This window comes from Peromyscus eremicus, chromosome 1 (genome assembly GCF_949786415.1).
Source record: "Peromyscus eremicus chromosome 1, PerEre_H2_v1, whole genome shotgun sequence".
In the NCBI taxonomy this organism is placed as follows: domain Eukaryota; kingdom Metazoa; phylum Chordata; class Mammalia; order Rodentia; family Cricetidae; genus Peromyscus; species Peromyscus eremicus.
This window is the reverse complement of record NC_081416.1, coordinates 165,955,082-165,974,475: the sequence shown is the minus strand read 5'-3', so window position 1 is coordinate 165,974,475 and position 19,394 is coordinate 165,955,082. Positions and strand designations below refer to the sequence as shown.

General features: G+C 46.0%; 1 protein-coding gene and 1 long non-coding RNA gene across 2 annotated transcripts; one reads left to right on the top strand and one right to left on the bottom strand.

The window, feature by feature from the left end:
* LOC131924463 (uncharacterized) lies at positions 1-17,594 on the bottom strand. Its single transcript, XR_009382912.1, has 3 exons — positions 17,404-17,594; positions 13,693-13,788; positions 1-181 (listed from the first exon to the last, which is right to left on the bottom strand). It is a non-coding gene; the product is annotated as an uncharacterized LOC131924463 (long non-coding RNA).
* LOC131924428 (cytochrome P450 2B1-like) lies at positions 2,332-13,716 on the top strand. Its single transcript, XM_059279714.1, has 9 exons — positions 2,332-2,502; positions 4,631-4,793; positions 4,914-5,063; positions 7,028-7,188; positions 7,889-8,065; positions 8,512-8,653; positions 9,721-9,908; positions 10,079-10,220; positions 13,535-13,716. Exons 1-9 carry the CDS (start codon positions 2,332-2,334, stop codon positions 13,714-13,716), a joined length of 1,476 nt encoding a protein of 491 aa, XP_059135697.1.
* Positions 17,595-19,394: the final 1,800 nt, after the last annotated feature.

Genomic DNA, 19,394 nt, shown 5'->3' with positions numbered 1-19,394 from the left:
TCCATCTATGGTATTTATTAGACTGGCTTACAGGCTATGGCAAGCTGGTGCAACAATGACTGTCCCATAATGAAAAGGCTGAGAATTTGGTAGTTGTCCATCCAAGAGTCTGTAAGCCTCAGTTGTCCCACATGGTGCTGCAGTCCTGGAAGACATCTGGAGAGCTGATGGTTTTCAGTCTCTGTTGAAATCCAGAAGAATTTGGATTTAATGCCAGCCACAGCAACAGGTTAGATGAACTTGAGTTAGGGAAGGCAGTCAAAAATCCTTTCCTTATGGCCCTGGTTCCAGTTCAAGTCAGCTTCTCTGTCTTTGCCTCTGTGTCTCCTATCTCTAGATAGAGATAAGATGTTGTATGAAAGTAGAATTATTTCAGTCTTTCTGTCTATATCTGTTTCTCTGTCTGTCTCTCTGTCCCTCTGTTGTTTCTCTGCCTCTGTTATGTGATCAGTGGTAAGCAGCCTAAACTACTAAAGAATTTCAGCCTAGGAACAAAATGGTGAGTTTTATAATATAACAACCCCACTCCTGGTACTGATTTCCTGCATTAGCTACCTTGTCACTGTGGTTAAGTATCTGCTCAGAAGCAAGTATGAGGAAGGATTTATTTGGAGTCAGTTTCAAGGCAGGAAGGCAGGGCAGCTGGACATCTAGGTTTGCTGTGGGAGCATATGGCAGGTGGGAAGGAGATAGAACAGAGTGTGAGGAAGAGGTTCCCTCAAGTAACCTACTTCTTTCTGTCAAGTCTGAGAACATCCTAAAACTACTGTTAACTAAAGATCAAGCATTCAAACAAATGGAGTCGTGAGAGATATTTCATATTCTTTTCTTTCTTTTTTCTTTTTATTTATTCTACTCTCATACAATACATCCTGACCACAGCCTCCCCTCTCTCCTCTCCTCCTACCACATGCACCCTCTCCCATAGATCCATTGACCCTCCATTTTGCTTCAGAAAAGAAGGAGGCCTCCCAGGGATATCACCAAACATGGCATAACAAGATGCAAAAAAACTAGATAGAACCATCATATGAAGGCTGGACAATGCAACCTAGTATGAGGAAAAAGGCCACAAGAGCAGGCAAAAGGTCAGAGACACCCCCACTCCCATCTAACCACGGCATTTTGTAAATGGATTGGTGTCATTAGCACAGGAGCGGGTCATCTATAGGAGTGTTCAGTCTCCTTTTTAGCTCTGTCAGTCTTAGGCACACTTGATTGCCCCATGTCATGTTATAATGCAGCAGCAAATGCCTCACCAGACATCAGTGCAGTGTTCTTGGAAATAACTGCTTCCAGAAGCACAAATTTAAAATGTCTACTAATTATAACTTCCCAGTCTCTAGTATTCTGCCTCAGCAGAAAACAGAGTAAGACAGTCTCAGCATCCTGCAGCTCAGAGTCTACAGGGGACAGAGACACTGTCAGAGAGAGATGGGTCAGAGAAAAGATGAGAGAGCTCCACGTGCTGAGAGACAGCCAGGAGGCAATCACCAGCCACAGTGATCAGAGACCCAGAGGCTCCAACTGCTCCTCGGCCAGGCTGAAGCCTCTCTCTTCACCTGACTGCTGAGCCTCACCATTACTGTGTCTCTTGTCACTCCATTTTCTGCCATCTGTGGCTGTCACAGGCAAGACAGTGAAATGGGAACTCCACTCAAGTCACATGTGAAATCAAGAATATACAGAATAGCCCTACAATGCAAGAATGTATTTGTGAGCGACATGTCATAGCCCACACCTTTCATCTCAATATTCAGGTGGCAAAAGGAGGAGGTTCTTTGAGTTTGAGGCCAGTACAGTCTACAGAATCGGTTCTAGGGCAGCCAGAGCTACACAGAGAAATCCCATCTTGAAAAAACAACCAATACACACACATACCACCACCACCACCACCACCATCACCACAACACACACACACACACACACACACACACACACATCTAAAGGAACACACAAAAGCACACACATGCACATTCACATAAGAAATATCCCTTCACATATGCAGTGCACACACAGGCCCATGCCTGAGTAAATAAACAGAGAAACCTGAGCTGACAAGTGCACACTCACCCCCAGAAATCAAGATCCATTATTCCCAATGTTCTTTTGTCCTGTGTTCTGTTTCATTGTCCTTGGCAGCATCTATGGACTAGAGGGTGAGCAGGTCACCAGCAGCCCAAGCAGGAAGTATGGCTGCTCACACTCCTGGACAATGACGAGACAGGAGGCGGGAACAGTTGAAGTTGCTCAACTGGGCGGAGAGGCAGGTTCAGCATAAAATGTCCTGTTGGAGTGTGCAGTAAAGTCAACAGTGGTTAGACCATGACAATGGAGCCCAGTGTCCTGCTCCTCCTCGCTCTCCTCGTGGGCTTTTTGTTACTCCTGGTCAGGGGCCACACAAAGGCCCATGGTCAACTCCCACCAGGACCTCATCCCCTGCCCCTCTTGGGGAACCTTTTGCAGATGGACAGAAGAGGCCTCCTCAATTCCTTCATGCGGGTGAGACATGCACAAGGCCTGTGCCTTATGGGTTTAGACCCATATTTGCTCCTGGAGATCACTCAGAGAGAGGAGCAAGGCACTTCTTCTAGGCTGTAGGTTCAGGTGGGAAGGTCACTGGATGAAAGCTGAGATGCTGATTGGTGATGGATGGTGCTCAGATCAAGAGTCGAGTCCTTACCTTATTAGGTTGGAATTGTGTGGGTCACTGTGCTTGGAGTGTGAAAGGTGACAGGGGTGTCGAGGTGTGTGCCAAAGGTTTACAACTTTCCTCTTTGATGCTTTTTTGTTCCCAAAGAGAAAGAAAGATGTCAGAGACATCAACAGATTTTTTTTTTTTTTTTGCTTCTACCAGAGCAAGGGATTAGCCTGCCTTGTTCAGGAACAAGGGGGAGGAGAGGCAGGTCAGGAGGTGGGGTAGGTAGGGAGTGCTTATCAGTTATAAATGCCATGGACCATTCACGCAGCTGACGATGGCACCGTCTTTACCAGTCTTCACAGGGGAGATTTCATGTTCAATTACCACTTGTTTGTTAATAATCAATTCACATCTTCGGCCCCACTTCCCATTTAGAGAGCTGATACAGTGGCAACAATCCCAACCTCCTGCTACCCCTTGGTTATTAACAGATCACCCATCTGGATCATTCATGTATCCATTTATTTTTATCTAGCTTTCGAAACAAGGTCGCCCTACTTTTTCCAGGTTAATCTCAAACTCATGATCCTCCTTCATGTTTTATAAAATATCTTTGATCTTATCTGTGTGTTGATAGCTCATTGTTGCGTAAGATCCCATATTGTGACTTGGCCTGAAAACATAAGTAGGTCAATATCAAACGTGTAGAGGTTTTCCTTAGCATTGTCCCCTAAACAACACTGGACACTGACCGTTTTCATAGCCTTTCATTTCTATTAGCTGCATTGTAATGTAGAGTGAGTTAAAGGCTATGAGAGAATAAGGTGGGTTATGTGCAAACACTGCACCATTCTCTTCAAGGGCTTTCAGCACTTGAGGGCTGTGACATTCCTGGGATCAATTCCCTATAGATGGCCAGATGGTTGCATTGTCAGGTATTTTCCAACTGTGTGCGCTGTAGTCATGACTCACATTCAAGTCCACCACCAGGTGACTATCCCTTTCCCTTCCCATGTAACCCAGTGGGTGGGTCAGGACCATTCTCTAGAACATTGTGAGAAGGCATTGGACAGGTTGAAGCTGGGTCACAGGAAACATGGTTCTTGATTGAGATTCCAGGGACAGATGGCCAGACTGAATGGTATGAGCAAGGTTCTGCATCTATATCTATATTTATATTCATACCTATATCTAGATCATATCTGTTTATTTTATTTTGAGATATTGTTTTAAATCAGGTGTGGCTGTAGGTTCACACGGGTCTGTGGAATCATGAGACAGAGGCACCTCGAGGATGACTCTTTAGTTTTTCCCAGCTGCAGAGGGAATTTTTCTCTATAGACTGGTCCACTCTTGCTGAGCAATGGCCCTTTTATTATTATACACCTTTAGCAAGTCAACTCCATATACCAAAGCTTCCTATGTAAAGCCCCAGAGAGACAATACCAAATGCAAATTCTCAGTAATAATACCACAGTGTTCTGGGTTGTTCTTAAACTCAGTTTGCGAAGGCTTTGATCCCCTAGGAAAACTCTCAGCTAAGACTTCAAACAGAAGATATGGAGACAGGAGGCAGCAATCACAAAAGGCAGATCAAGGCTAGGTGCTAACACTCCAGAGTCAAATGGGCTGTAGGTCTGTGGGAATTCTCCCATCAAGATAGAGCCTTAGGTAGCCCAGGATGGCTTCTAACTGGATATATACCCAAACATGACTACTGATTCTCTGGGCTCTATCACTTCAAAGCTAGGATTATAAGCATGTGTCTAGAGCTGCATCTCACCTCTACAGTACTGGTGTACTGATTAGAACATCCAACCAATCAGTGCAGACCCTGGCTATGTGGGGAACTAACTCTTAGGTTCCCAGAAGGGGAAGGGTGGCCAGGGGAGGGGTTCCTATTTACCAGTCTCTGTCTAAGTGTTTTCACAGCATAACAATATCATCTGCACTGACTAACAACAACCCTGGTGCCCTTATGCTTGGTAGCTTCGAGAAAAATATGGAGATGTGTTCACAGTGCACCTGGGACCGAGGCCCGTGGTCATGCTGTGTGGGACAGAGGCCATAAGGGAGGCTCTGGTGGACCAAGCTGAGGCTTTCTCTGGTCGTGGGACAGTTGCTGTGTTTGAGCCAATTGTACAGGGATATGGTGAGATATGGGACAGTGTGGAGTGGAGGATGTGGTCCAGGAAGGTGGAGCCCGAGCTGTGGGGAAGGACTCAGGTTCTCTTAACTTCCAGTGTATCCTACCCATGCTTCTCCTTCTTAGGATTGATCTTTGCCAATGGGGAATGCTGGAAGACCCTTCGGCGATTCTCTATGGCCACCATGAAGGATTTTGGGATGGGGAAGCGGAGTGTGGAGGAGCGGATAAAGGAGGAGGCCCAATGTCTGGTGGAGGAGCTGCAGAAATCCCAGGGTGAGTCTCTGAGAATGGGCATAAAAGAAGATGGTGATACAGGGATCTGAGTGCACAATCATGGAAAGAGAAAGAGGCATATGAGGGTAGAGAAACACACATACATGCACACAGAGAGTAAGAGAATTAGAGACAGAAAAGAGATGTGGTGTGTGTGTGTGTGTGTGTGTGTGTGTGTGTGTGTGTGTGTGTGTGTGTAAAAAGAGTGGGTATGGACAAAGGTGTAGATAGAGACATACAGAGACAGAAAAGGAATTATGAGGTCCATATTGTGCACAAATAAGTCAGAGACACAGATTGACCATGGTGGTCACTTTTGTTCAGAAAAATCATTCCGTGCATTAATTTTCTTTGTTGGTTGGTGCACACTGGTCCTCTAAGGACTCAAAAGGCAAAAAAAAAATGTGGTCATCAATTCAAGGACAGTCCTCTCTACATTGTAAGGTTCTGTCTCAAAAACATATATGCGTGTGGGTATAAGTGTGTTGTAGAATGTTTCGTGGGCATGGTCATATATGTTTGTAATCCCAGCACTCTGGAGGTGGAGCCAGGATGTTGAGATTTTCAAGGTCATCTTCTACTGCATATAGAGTTCAAGACCACTTGGCTTATCCTTTGCCACACCGCCGCCCAGATGGTCTTAATCCAGTGATTCTCAGCCTTCCTAATGCTGCAACATTTTAATACAGTTCCTCATGTTGTGGTGACCCCTTATCAAAAAATCATTTTTGTTGCTCCTTCATAACTGTAATTTTGCTACTGTTATGAATAGTAATATAAATATCTGTGTTCTCCAATGGTCTTAGGCAACTCCTTTGTTGTTTGAACCCCAGGGGGGTCATGACCCACAGGTTAAGTACTGGTGGTCTTATCAAAGACAAAGGCAGACCCTAGGTGACTGAGAGGGAAGGGGCAGGAGGAACTGCAGACATGTTCTAAGCAGGGAACTGTGTTTTCTTCCTTGTGGTTGTGCTGGTGAGCAGCAGTGAGCACAGAGGCTGATGGGAGTTTGACTCTGGGTGAACTCAGAGGCACTTCTGGGGACTTGAGGGGTCTTTACATCAAGGGCGTATTGGTGACGTGACTGTTGTTTGCACCTCCATTTCTATACACGGGACATTGGTCGTCTCTTATTGACCTTTCTCTGGAGATCTGAGAGGTCAGGGCAGAGGCAGGAGGGAAGAAAGGTGCAGAGGCTGGGAAGAATGACTGGAGAAAGCAGTCAGAGATGGAGGGACCCAAAGGAAGAGAAGTGAGCTCTAAGGCTGAGAGTGAAGGTGATGAGCCCCAGGGAAGGATCTACATGGAATCAGAGACCACAGGCAAGTCAGCCCCAGGATGAGGGGAAATACTAGCTCAATACTGTTGAACAGACAACAGCCCTCCAACCATCAGGGTTCATGACTGAACCTGACATACAAAGGCGGCAGACAGCAGGTGCTGATGGCTTCTGGAACACCACAGAGCCCAGAAGTCAGAGAAGAGATGAAGGAGGACTGGCCGATGGGCATGGAGTGTGCAGGGATTGTAAATTCACACAGGCATTCCCTGAATCCTTCTCTGCACCATTCCTGCCAGTGGGAGTTAGCCATCAGCTCAAAGTCAGAATGTTGTCCTGGGAGGAGGTGCAGGGTGGAGACTGATTACACACACTCTACCTCTCCATCTTGCATCCTAGTCCCAGCCATGATTAGCTGAGTTGCCTTAGTGAAGGTCCCTCCCTTTCTGTGTACACAAATAGCATCCCATATTCTGTACCATATTGAAAGAAGTTAAATAAAAGAATGCATGCATCTCTGAATGAAGAGCCTAGACTCATGTGCATCATATATGGAAATGTTGTAGCCACTCTTGCTGTTCTTCAAGTAGTGAGTGGTGGGGGCAGCCTCACAGAGCTGGGGCTGAAGCCAAATGTTCCCTGGTTCTATATCCTCTGCCTTCTGTCCTGCATCCATCTCCTCCAGGAGCCCCCATGGACCCCACCTTCCTCTTCCAGTGCATCACAGCCAACATCATCTGCTCCATTGTCTTTGGAGAGCGCTTTGACTACAAAGACCGCCAGTTCCTTCACCTGCTGGACCTGTTCTTTCAGATCAGCTCACTCATGAGCACATTCTCCAGCCAGGTCAGTGGGTGGGAAGAGAGGAGCATCCAGAGCAGAGGAAAAAAGAGACTCCTCTGTGGGCAAAGAAGGGTGTGTCTTAGGGCTGGAAGAAAGGCAGAGACAACATGGAGAGGCAAGGAGCCTGAGGCCTGGAAGGAGGGAGGAATAGAGCGAGGGAGGAATGTTAAACAGGGTGGGGAGACTTGAATGTAGAAATACAGAGCCATCCAGACATGAGAAAATGATGGTGTGGGTGGTGCAGCTGTGCCTTAGAGAACAAAGGACTTCATATTTCATGCATGAACTCCTGAGTTCAATCCCTGGATGTGGTGGTATACAGCACATGAGATTCCACTATTTTGATAGTAGGGGCTGGGGTATCAGAAATTTGGGGTGATTTTTGGCTACATATGGAGTTTAAAGCCAGTCTGGCATAAATGTGTCCAAAAATACAATACCCTGCAACTTAAAACTAATAAAGACAAAACAGCAAGAGGGATTGTGAGAGAGCAGAGGAGAGGGAAAGGGGGATACAGAGAATATAAAACAAAGGTTAGAGACTGATTCAAAGATATGATCCAAAAGCATGCATGTGTACGGTGTACATGTATGAGGTGTGTGTGTGTGTGTGTTCCTTCATAAAGTCTGTGGACATAGGATCACTGGCCACTTCCTGAGACCTGCTAGCTCCAGGTTACCTCTGGGTCCTCCTTTCTTGCAGGTGTTTGAACTCTTTTCTGGCTTCCTGAAGTACTTTCCTGGTGTCCACAAGCAAATCTTCAAAAACATGCAGGAAATCCTCGACTACATTGGCCAGAGTGTGGAGAAGCACAGGGCAACCTTGGACCCCAGCAATCCAAGGGACTTCATCGATACCTACCTTCTACGCATGGAGAAGGTAAGTCCTGCATGAATGAGAGAAGTGATGGGTGAGAGTGAAGGCTGGGGATGTGAGCAGAGGAAAAGGGGGCAGAGGATGGGGGGAGATATAGGAAATGGAGTGGAGGAAATGCAGAAGAATCTAGAAATAGAAGACTAGAGAAAGGGAGGAGAAAATGAAATAGGGAGAAAGAAGGCTGTGGAAGAAACACAGGGCAAGGGACAAAAAGCAGAAAAGAGCTCAGAGTAAGAAAGAGCCTGGGAGACAAAACGTGATAAATACCAGAGAGCAAAGTCAAGAGAGAAGACAAAACAAACAGAGAGCCAGTGGCATTGTCAGGACTGAGAAATGCCATGTGGTTTATATAGTGTGAGACAGAAGGATAGTTCTCAGGGTGTGTGAGCATCTCCCTGTGAGGACTCAGTCATCCCTGACCCTCCCTCCTCTCTCCCGTCTGGAACCAGGAGAAGTCCAACCCACACACGGAGTTCCATCACCAGAACCTCATGATCTCCGTGCTGTCTCTCTTCTTTGCTGGCACCGAGACCAGCAGCACCACGCTCCGCTATGGCTTCCTGCTCATGCTCAAATACCCCCACATTGCAGGTGCGCCATAGGCGGCCCGTTGAGGGATCATCTAGCTCCCTTTTGGCTGTGGAGGTTTGTGTGGATGAGACTTACACAGTCACATTCTAAAAATGTGATGTTACTGTGAGTGTGCCTGCCCCAGCTCATGTGTGGAGGTGAGAAGACAGCTTTGTGTAGTTAGGTCTCTCCTCCACCCTCACATGGGTTCTGGATGTCAAAGTCAGGCTGTCAGGATGCAAATCAAGTTCATTTACAATTGTATTGGTCAACATATTCATATTTGATATTCAGTTATACACAGATTAATTTACTTCCCTTTATTCCTGAGGCTATAGCCTCAGATTATTTGCCTGCATATATGTCTGTGTGAAGGTGTCAGATCTCCTAGACCTGGGGTCACAGACAGTGTGAGCCACCATGTTGGTGCTGGGAATTGAACCCAGGTCCTCTGTAAGGGCATCCAGTTCTCTTATCCATTGAGCCTGGATTTTTAAATTCCATGCAAAGGCATGCATGTGTGTGTGATATGTAGGAATGCAATTTATAACACTCATTACATTTCAAATGGGGAAAATTCTTACCATCTCCCCCTCCAGTCCTCACTCCACATTGATAGATGAAACAGTCCTTTGCTATAGGTTTTCCATTTCTATCTTTTTTCTTTTTCTTTCTTTTTTTTGTTTTGGTTTTAGTTTTTGTTTTTGTTTTTTGAGACAGGGTTTCTCTGTGTAGCTTTGCGCCTTTCCTGGAACTCATTCCGTAGCCCAGGCTGGCCTCGGACTCACAGAGATTGGCCTGGCTCTGCCTCCCGAGTGCCGGGCTTGCACCACTACTGCCTGACCCATTTCTATCTTTTACAAGCAAGGTTGGAGCTTTTGAGAGGGACTCTAATATAGCTCTAAGCATGGCTGGAGAGGCAGGTGCATCAGGGAAGCACAGGTGTGCATGTCCAAGAGTGCATTGTGTCTTTGTCAGCAGAGTCTACTTGCTCTGCACTGTTCCTAAGCTATTAGCTGGCAGAAAACAGAGTCACACATCCATGAAAGAAGGGCAGCCATTGTCTGTTGTCTCCCTTTTCTGTGCAGAGAAAGTCCAAAAGGAGGTCGATCAGGTGATCGGCTCACACTGCCTACCAACCCTTGACGACCGCACCAAAATGCCTTACACTGAGGCTGTCATCCATGAGATTCAGAGATTTTCAGATCTTGTCCCGATTGGTCTGCCACACAGGGTCACCAAAGACACTTTGTTCCGAGGGTACCTACTCCCCAAGGTGAGACCAGGTGCCTTTCCACATCTCTATGCCATGAGCCTCCTGCATTCCCCTCAAACCTAGTTCAGCCTGTGTGTGGTTTCCCAGCCTTCTCTAGTTCTTATTGATTGGTTGACTGCAGGTGAGAGTCAGAATATGCTAATATCTTTGTGGCTCATAATGTCTCCTAGAACACTGAAGTGTACCCCATCCTGAGTGCAGCTCTCCATGATCCACGGTACTTTGAACAACCAGACACCTTCAATCCTGACCACTTCCTGGATGCCAATGGGGCACTGAAGAAAAATGAAGCTTTCATGCCCTTCTCTATAGGTGAGACCCACTTGTGCTTCCTTTCCCAGACACTAGAGGGCAGGCTCATCCTGTGGGACACAGTCAGGACTACGACCATGTTTACTGAGTCTGTTCCAGCTGCTTTCCTATTCTCCATGGCTACAGCCCCACCAGGGGACTCTCGAACTAAAGGAGCATTCTGGCCATCAGGACTTTGGAAAATTATTTAAAATGCTCTAAACCTGAGCAAATGCATTTTCTTAAGAAACAGCAGCAAGAACAAGTGACATCATCTATGAACACTGCTGTGAACTGTGTAGGGGCTTGATGGCTGGGGAGGCACTGACTTTAGCTGTGAGCACTGGGGAGATGGGGCATGTCTTGACATGCTTGTCTCTGCTTGCAGTAAATATTCTGACTTGTTCAACTGTAAGAGAAATCAAAATTACTAGCATTTATTTGAGCAAAGAAACCATCCATGATGGATAATATCCTGAACCAGAGAAAGTTCGCAGTTAGTAGTGTGGGTAGGAGGTGAGCTATATGGAGTGGGGCATATGGATACAACTTGACTTGTGCCAGCTCCACTTTTCTTTTACCTGGCCGTGCTGTAGTTGTTGGCATCCTGGAATTGGCTCACTGCTATGTTTGGCTCTGACCCAGTTATTTGCTGGCAGAATAGCTACTTGCTGACACAATATAATCTCAATTCATTTTACAGTTCACTACTAATGAAGTCTGAATAGTTCCTGTTGTGTATATGGTCAGCCTTATGCCAAACTGAATTCATTTTAACAAGCTCTAGTCATGAAAAACTCCATTCATGTAGATAGATTCCTTATCTTGGGGAGAAAGGAAAGTCCAAGAAAGGACTCCTTAGAACTTTTCCTTCTGTGATAATTATTGAACCTAGGGCTTTGAAAATGTTAGGCAGGTGCTCTATCACTGAGCCATACCCCCAGCCCTGGGAGATTCTAGGCAGGGGCTCTACCACCAAACCACATCCCTAGGCAAAAACTGTCTAGAGTTGAGTGTCATAGTGACTTCAGTGACCCAGGGCTCAGCTCCACCCTGAAATGTCCAGTGTATGGGTTTTCTCCCCTATTTAATCTTTATTCAGTGTGGGGACATGTAAAGTGGGATAAATGTGAATTTCTCTATTCCATAGTTGTAAGTTTAGAGGACATCAGGAATGCAGAGAATTATGTCTGGAAACAACTAGGCAATGGAGAGACAATGGAATTGAAACAGAGATCTTAAAAAGAAGAGGCACAGTGAGACGGGAACAAGATTCTCTGCTCGGTGTTATCAACATGACAATCTAGAATCATCTGGGGAGAGGGTTTCAGTTGAGGAATTGCCTATCTTATGATAATCTATGGGAGGTTTGCTTATTTGATCACTGATATGGGAAGACCCAGGCCATGTGGGTGGCGTTACTCCTAATTTGGGGTCCAGGCCCATGTAAGAGATATGAGGTCTAAGCTGAGCTCTGAGGAAGTAGGCAGCATGCTCTTGCCTGTGGATGTGGGTTGACCAGTTGTCTCCAGCTCTTGTTTCTTTGACTCCTCTGGTGTGGCAGTTAATGATCTGGACCTGTAACTCAAAACTAAACACTTTCCTCAACTCTGCTGCTTTTTTGTCAGGATATTTGTCATAACAACCGAATTGGAATCAAGACATAAGAAGACCATGCAGGAAGAGGCATTTTATGATAGATGAAAAGTGAAATGAGACAATAGAAGAATGGGAGGGAGAGGTGTTATAAGGAGATGGAAGTGTAAGAACAGGAGAGGGGGGTGATGGAAAATAAGGAGGGAGAGGATCAGAATAAGAAATAGACCAAAGGAACATAAAGAAGAAGATGCTGAATGAGCAAGTGACAAAGAGGGAACAGGAGGGGGAAAAGAGAGGAGAGGGAGAGAAAGAACGGGGGAGAGAGAGAGAGACAGAGAAGGGGAAGGAGGAGAGAGAAACAATAGGGAGTTTAGACACAAATAAGCAGAAAAGGGAAAAAGTGAAAGAAAAATAGTTTCTGGTGGGTAAAAAGATACAAGTTGATTGCCCTGGCCAGCAAGGAAAAAAAATGGAGCCAAAATATGTTAGAGCCAAAGAGACATGAACAGTGTCCAAATCGCCAGCTCCAGGCATGGGGACATTGTTTAGAGAGTGAGATCAGCAATCAAAAGCTGCTCTGGAACAATCTGGGTCACAAAACCAGTTCTGAGAGAACTGTCTCAGAGAGATGCTCCATGAATTTCTAAGCTCATCTCACCTAAGTTCTGAAAAGGAGGTGCCCTAGTAGATAGGTGCTTTCCCTAGACACCCCTATACAGGCACAATTTCCCAACAACTGGAGGGCACAGGGGTTGCTGGGAAATCTCTCCTCCACCTGGAGGCCTGTGGTGGTCAGTTGCAGATTAAGAATCTCTGAGGTACAGGGCAGGAGGTGGAGCCTCTGCCTGGGCTTTCAGGCTCCCATTGCTCTGTGGTGTTCCATGACCACGTGACAAATCAACAAGGCTCCTTATAACTCAGAGAATCCTGTGGGTGCCATAGGCCCTTTTCATGTGCTCCTGCCCATTCTCAACTGTGTGAACAATTGTCTTCAGGAACTTGTTGAAGTTCATTGATCTAGGGCTGAGACCAGAAAGGGGTGGGGGAGAGTGGGGGAGATCCAGAGCATCTGTCTTCCTCTTCCTTTCTCTCCTCTCTCACCCTCCCTTCTTTCCTCTTCTTCCTCTTCACCTTCCTTCTCCTCCTGTTGGTTTCTAAGATGGAATCTTGTGCTACAGCCCAGGCAGTTTTGAACTCATGATCCACCTGCATCAACTTCTCACATGCTGGGATTATATCCATGCACAATCATGCCTGGCTCATATATAACTATTAGTATCAGCCAGGTGTCAATTGAAGAGTCATTACAAACATTAACTTTGTGCTCACAATAGCCTTATGAGCTGGGTGCCATTGTCCTCATGAGAGAAATTAAGAATACTAACAATGTCATGTTACAAATGTATACACACACACACACACACACACACACACACACACACACACACACCTATCCATACCCAACTCTAAGTTGGTTCTTACTTCCTCTGGGGCAATGGATGCTTTGGAAATCCAACTCTGTCACAAGTAAATGCTGGTCATCCATCTAATATTTTACAAGCATTATTTGAGGTGTGGAGAACTTCTTTATAGTGTCTTAGAATTGCAGGTTAAGAGTCAAACTCACACTTATTCATTGTAATGCGCACAGTTGTCTGTGTTTGGGGATGGGACGGGACAGTCTGAAGGTTGTATACTGCCCTGAGGTTCACATGGCTCATCCTCTGTGCCCACAGGAAAGCGCATTTGTCTTGGTGAAGGCATTGCCCGCAACCAGTTGTTCCTTTTCTTCACCACCATCCTCCAGAACTTCTCCGTGTCCAGTCCTGTGGCTCCTGAGGACATTAACCTCACTCCCAAGTGCAGTGGTGTAAGCAAAATACCCCCAACGTACCAGATTCACTTCCTGCCCCGCTGAATGAGTTGAGAAAAGAGAGTCAATGGATTTCAGTGTCCCCACTTCTGTCCATCTGTGGCATCATGTTCTCTCCTGTGAATGGAATTGGAAAAAAAAAACAGTCAAGTGCCTGCCTTGAAGTATGAACAGAGAGACTTCTGAAGGCCACAGCTAATTCTGTGTCACTTTTCTCATGCTTTTAGCAGCTACAGTCCCAACGTATCCACACCCTGTACTCCGTGGTCTGTGCTAATAGACAATAGACTGCTTATTGTCTCTCTTGAGTCGTCTCCATCATATTCCCGTGTGTTTAGGGTCACGATCCCCTTTACTGATGAGTAACAGAGGTCACACACGACATCACACTCCAAGTGAGTAGGGGAGCAAGATTCCACTGTGAGTCTAGAGCAAACTCTTTGCTATGGCAACTCCCAGCCCTCGTGTATGTTTAAATTGAGATGAAATTCATATACCAAAACTGAATAATTTTTTTAGTTTAGTATTTCAAGACAGAGTCTCATGTAGCTCAGACCATCCTCAAATCTTACATGTGTTCAAAGATGACTTGCTTTCCTTCATTTCCCAAATGCTGGCATTATAGGCACGTGGACCTACATCCAGATGTATTTTTAATTTATTTACGACACTATACAACTACGGTGTCTAATTCCAGATATTTTGTCACACTTAACCACCCCCTCAAGCCCAACCTGTTAAGAAATCTCACCCTAGTCCCCTCTCCCCTCTTTTACTTCACACCATGTTTTCCAGGTTTCTGTATGTTGCAGGGCACAGCCACATGCCTTCGTAGGCCTTCTCCATTCTCTTCCTTAGCAACTTCTTGCATCTTCTCTCTGGGCAAGGACTTCTCAGCCCACAGCTCTGGCTATGTGAGTCTGTTTAGATTCTCTTACGTTCCCTTCCAAGTTCTCCAAGGATCTCATAAATACACAAAGCCTTCTCACGGCTTGGGGTGGGGTGAGGTGGGTTGGATGGGTGGGTCCTTGCTGTGTTTTGTTTTGGGGTGAGAGTTGCTCATTTGTGTGTTGAGACAGGGTCTCACTATGTGGCCCTGGCTGGCCTTGAATAGGCTCCCTTAAGGGAAAAATTGTTGGTTTAACATCCACAAATATGATCAATTTGCCAATGAGTAGCTGGCTTGCAGCCTCAAATCTGAGATACTAAATTAATGCATGGGCTCTCTATAGCCTATAGAGAGTTACCAGGAGCTTTGTCAAGGTAGATTCCTGGCACATCCTCATGCACCAACCACAAAAAAAAAAAAAGAAACAACAGAAAAGCCTGCCCTTCAAGCTACAACTTCTCCTTTTCAAAAATTGCTTCTTTTATTTTCATTTTTTTTATTTTTTGAGATTATAATATATTTACATCATTACCCCTTCCCTTTCTTCCATCTAAACTCTCCAATGTACCCCTCCTTGTTCAATTGTTTCATAAATTGTCGTTACTTGCATATATGTATAGGCATACACACACACACACACACACACACACACACACACACACATATATATATATTTCTAAATATATAACTACAACCTGCTCAGTCTGTATAGTATTAACTTGTATGTATGTGTTCAGGGTTGACCATTTGATATTGGATGACTTGGAAAAGCTATTTCTCCAGCTCTCATCATTTCTTAGCTGCCTATAGTTCTTTGTGCAGGGTTGAGACCTTGTAGATTTCCCCCACCCATTCATCTATAACATGTCTATTGATGTCCTTGTCCATGTTGATGAGACATTATAGGCATAGCTTCTGACATTCCTTGGAGACACCATTTCACAGCAAACTCCTCGATCCTCTGGCTCTTACAATCTTTCCACCCCATCTTCCACAGTGTTCCCTGTGGCTTCTCCTTCTCAGTTTTTATCCTCAGCATCTTTCTAATCTGGATCTGGGGTGGCTCCAGCTCAAGGACTGTTTCTCTCCTGGACAATGGCTTCGCCTTTGCTGGAGAATGTTTTTGCAAACAGACCTCATGAGCTACTCAAATCTTTCCAAGAGGTGAAATGTGGAGAAGGTCAGGGTGAGAAGGCAGGAGGTGGGAGGAAGGAAGTGATGCTCATAGGGAGCAAAGAGTTGCAGGTCCATGGTTAAACAGGCATCTCCAGATCACATTGGGAAATCTCTTCTTCCAGCTGTGCTGTGGCACTAGAGAAGCTTCTAGAATTCTTATGAGGAGGAACAGTGGGAAGGGAGGGAGGGAGATAGGCTCTGGTAGAGAGAGGTACTGTGGTCTCCATTGTGGAGAGCAGCATTGCATATGTGCGGTCTGTGAAACTCATAATGTCCAAAGATGGGGAGGTTCTCAGAAAATCTGGGACCGGGGCCTCGGGGAAGGGGATGTGAGAGATAGTCACATGAAACCACAGAGCTCAAGTCTGGGTTCTTCTCTGATGAGACCTAAACACCACCAGGGAGTGTTATCCAGTGAGAGGAAGGTCCCATTGCTAGGGTCAGCTTGGAGGTCTGGGCCCTGCCTTGCAGACAGGAGGAAAATATGGAGATACTGTCACAGCCTACATGGGCCTCAGCCTATCCTAGTCCTGGGTGGACATGAGGCAATATGGGGGGCCCTAGAGGATCAAGCTGAGCCTTTCTCTGGATAAAACTCATCATTATCATCTATCCCATCTTCCAGGAAAGTGGTGGGTTGGGGGACAGTACCTGGAGGAGACAAAATAATGTGAGTCCTCATGGCCTTCCTACTGTGCCCACCACACCAATTGAGTTTGGTCTTCGACAATGGAAAGCCTTGGGAAGTTCTTGAGCATTTATGTCTGAGACCCACAAAGGGCCTTTGGAATGGAGAAATGCAGTGTGGAGCAGTGAATCAGGAGGAAGACTCGTATTTGGTGGAGGTGCTTCAGAGTCTGGGCAGGAGGTCAAGAAGACAGGGACATGGAGAAAGAGCAGGGCTGGTAAAAACCCAGACAGAGAAATATAGAAAGCTGTAGTGATCCATTGCCTCAGGCTCTTCCTACTGTTCTGATCCTTCTTCAGGGATGACCTCTGAGCCTGAGGAAGAGGGGTGTGATACAGATGTCCCATTTAGGGCTGAGCACTCCATGGTCTCTTATTCTCTGCACCTTGGCCAGTTGTGGGTCTCTGTGTCAATTACCATCTACTGCAAAAAAATAAGCATCTATTTATTTATTTACTTATTTTGTTTTTGATTTTTAGAGACAGGTCTCTCTTCTTAGCCCAAACTGTTCTGGAACTCACTCTGTAGCCCAGGCTGGCCTCAAACTCACAGAGATCCACCTACCTCTGCCTCCCGAGTGCTAGAATTGAAGCAGTATGCCACTATACCTGGCTAAGAAGCTTCTCTGATGGCAGAGGGGGAGACACATTGATCTGTGACTACACAAATAAATATTTAGGAGTGGGTTTAATACCATATCAAAATAGCAGAACAACAGTAGGTTCTCCCCTAGGACTGACGATCTACCTGGCCGTGGGTTCTTGGCATCCTTAATGGTGCTAGGCATGGGTTTTATCTTGTGAAGTGGACCTTAAATCCAACCGGAAAGTGTTCCAACCCAAGCAGTCACTCCCATGACATTAGTTTTCCTGTTGTGCAATGGACATGTCTTTCCAGGTTGGTCATTACTGTAGCTCACAGGGTTTGCAGCTGAGTAACACTGATGATCGCGTTTCTCCCCCAGCAATGCATTTCATACCTTCCAGCTAGCCAGTAGAGGTGGAGCTTCCTGGTTTCTCCATGTTCTATGATTCTAATATGTGGTGTCTTCAGCAATAGGGTCTTACCCTCTATCAAGTCTGGAGGGTAACCAAGAGCAACAGCAATTGCCTGTAAAGTTTGGGGGTTATGAGACCCTTCTGGCCGAAAACTCAGAAAGGCAACCCAATCCCATCACTTGGTAACCTGGTCAGTGTTCTATTGCTGTGAGAATACACCATAACCATGGAAACTTTTTTTTGTTTGTTTGTTTTCTTTTTTCAAGACAGGGTTTCTCTGTGTAGCTTCGGAGCATGTCCTGGAACTCACCCTGTAGCCCAGGCTAGCCTCGAACTCACAGAGATCCGCCCAGACCATGACAACTCTTATAAAAGAAAGCATTTAATTGGGCTGGCTTACAGTTTCAAAGGTTTAGTCCACTATCCTCACAGCAGGGGGCATGGCAGCATGCAGGCAGACGTGGTAGCTGGGAGTTCTACATCCAGATCTGAAGGCAGCTGGAAGAGACTTGGCCTGGCACAGGCTTCTGAAACCTCAAAGCTCACCCCCAGTGACTCACCTCCTAATCCTTTCAAATAGTACTACTCCCATAGCATTCAAATCTATGAGGCTTTGGGGGCCATTCCTATTCAAACCCCCATACTTGGCTTTTTATCTGATAGCCTATGGTGTCTAGTAGAGGCATTGTCTCCATCTAAATGCTTTAAAAATGTATGTATACTTCAGAAAGCTGCTTCTACAGTAGTTGCAGCTTCTCCAAGGGTCTTTAGCATTAATCATACCTCTGTGTACTCCCTCCCTTACCCTGCCTTCATGTCCCTCACACCACTTAATCCTTCATGCACCATTCCTCCCCATTCCACCTCCATGCTGCCTGCATTCCATCTCCCCACCCTCAGAAGCTGTGCTGCCTGTAAGAGGGGTCCTTGGGTGGTAGGGTCTGGGTCAGTAGATGGGCAGTGCCACTTTATGAGGTGCATTGATTGACAATGTGTTCAGGTAGTGAGGGCTTGGGTCAGCAGGGGATCAGGGATATACTGTGAGGCTCTCTGGTAGCAGGCACTGGGGTTTGTGGGGGAGCATGGACACCTGGGAGGTAGAGGTGAAGAGAAATAGAGGAAGGTTTAGAGCTCTGCCACAGACTTATTTTTAAAGAAAAGGAGGGGAAAGATCTATGGGAGCCTCCCAAGTTCCTTGATTATGTAAAGTCTCTTCTCCATCCAGTCTAACGTTGTTCCCAGATTCCCTCCGGACAGACTCCGCGATTGACCCAGGAGGAACCTTCAGGATCTCAGGGTTGAGAAATACTTCCATAGACTTAGTATTAGCACTGCCATTAGCAATTTGGGGTTGGAGACACAGTTCAGTAGAGAAGAACACTTGCTACTAGCGCAGGGGACTGGGATTTAGTTCTCTGTACCCTTGCTGGGCGGCTGCCAGTGAGAACAGCTGCAGGGACCTGGAGCCCTCAACAAAGCAAGACAGAAAGAGAAGAAAGAAGAGGAGAGGGAAGGAAGGAAGAGAGTGGGGGAGGCTGGGATGATGGTGGTACTGAGGATGAGACCATCAGCAGTGCAAGCATGAGGACCTGAGTTTGGATCTCCAGTACCCACATAAAGAAAAAAAGCTGCGTGCACGCACACACATACCATATACACATACATACATACACACATCACACACACACACACACACCATACCACATACATACCATACACCACACACATCATACACACACCACACACCTCACACACCACACATATATACACACCACACACACATATCACACACTGCACACACACCGCATACAACATACACATCTCACACACATGCACACACACCACACCATACACATACACCACACCTCACACACCACACAAACGTCACACACTGCACACACACATACAACACCATACACAAAAAACCACACACCACACATATACCACACACATCACACACTATACCCACACC

Coding starts and splice junctions, on each gene's coding strand:
- LOC131924428 (XM_059279714.1), top strand. CDS start 2,332: ATGGAGCCCAGTGTCCTGCTCCTCCTCGCTCTCCTCGTGGGCTTTTTG. Junction 7,189..7,888: donor TGAGCACATTCTCCAGCCAG/GTCAGTGGGTGG, acceptor CCTTTCTTGCAG/GTGTTTGAACTCTTTTCTGG. Junction 8,066..8,511: donor ACCTTCTACGCATGGAGAAG/GTAAGTCCTGCA, acceptor GTCTGGAACCAG/GAGAAGTCCAACCCACACAC.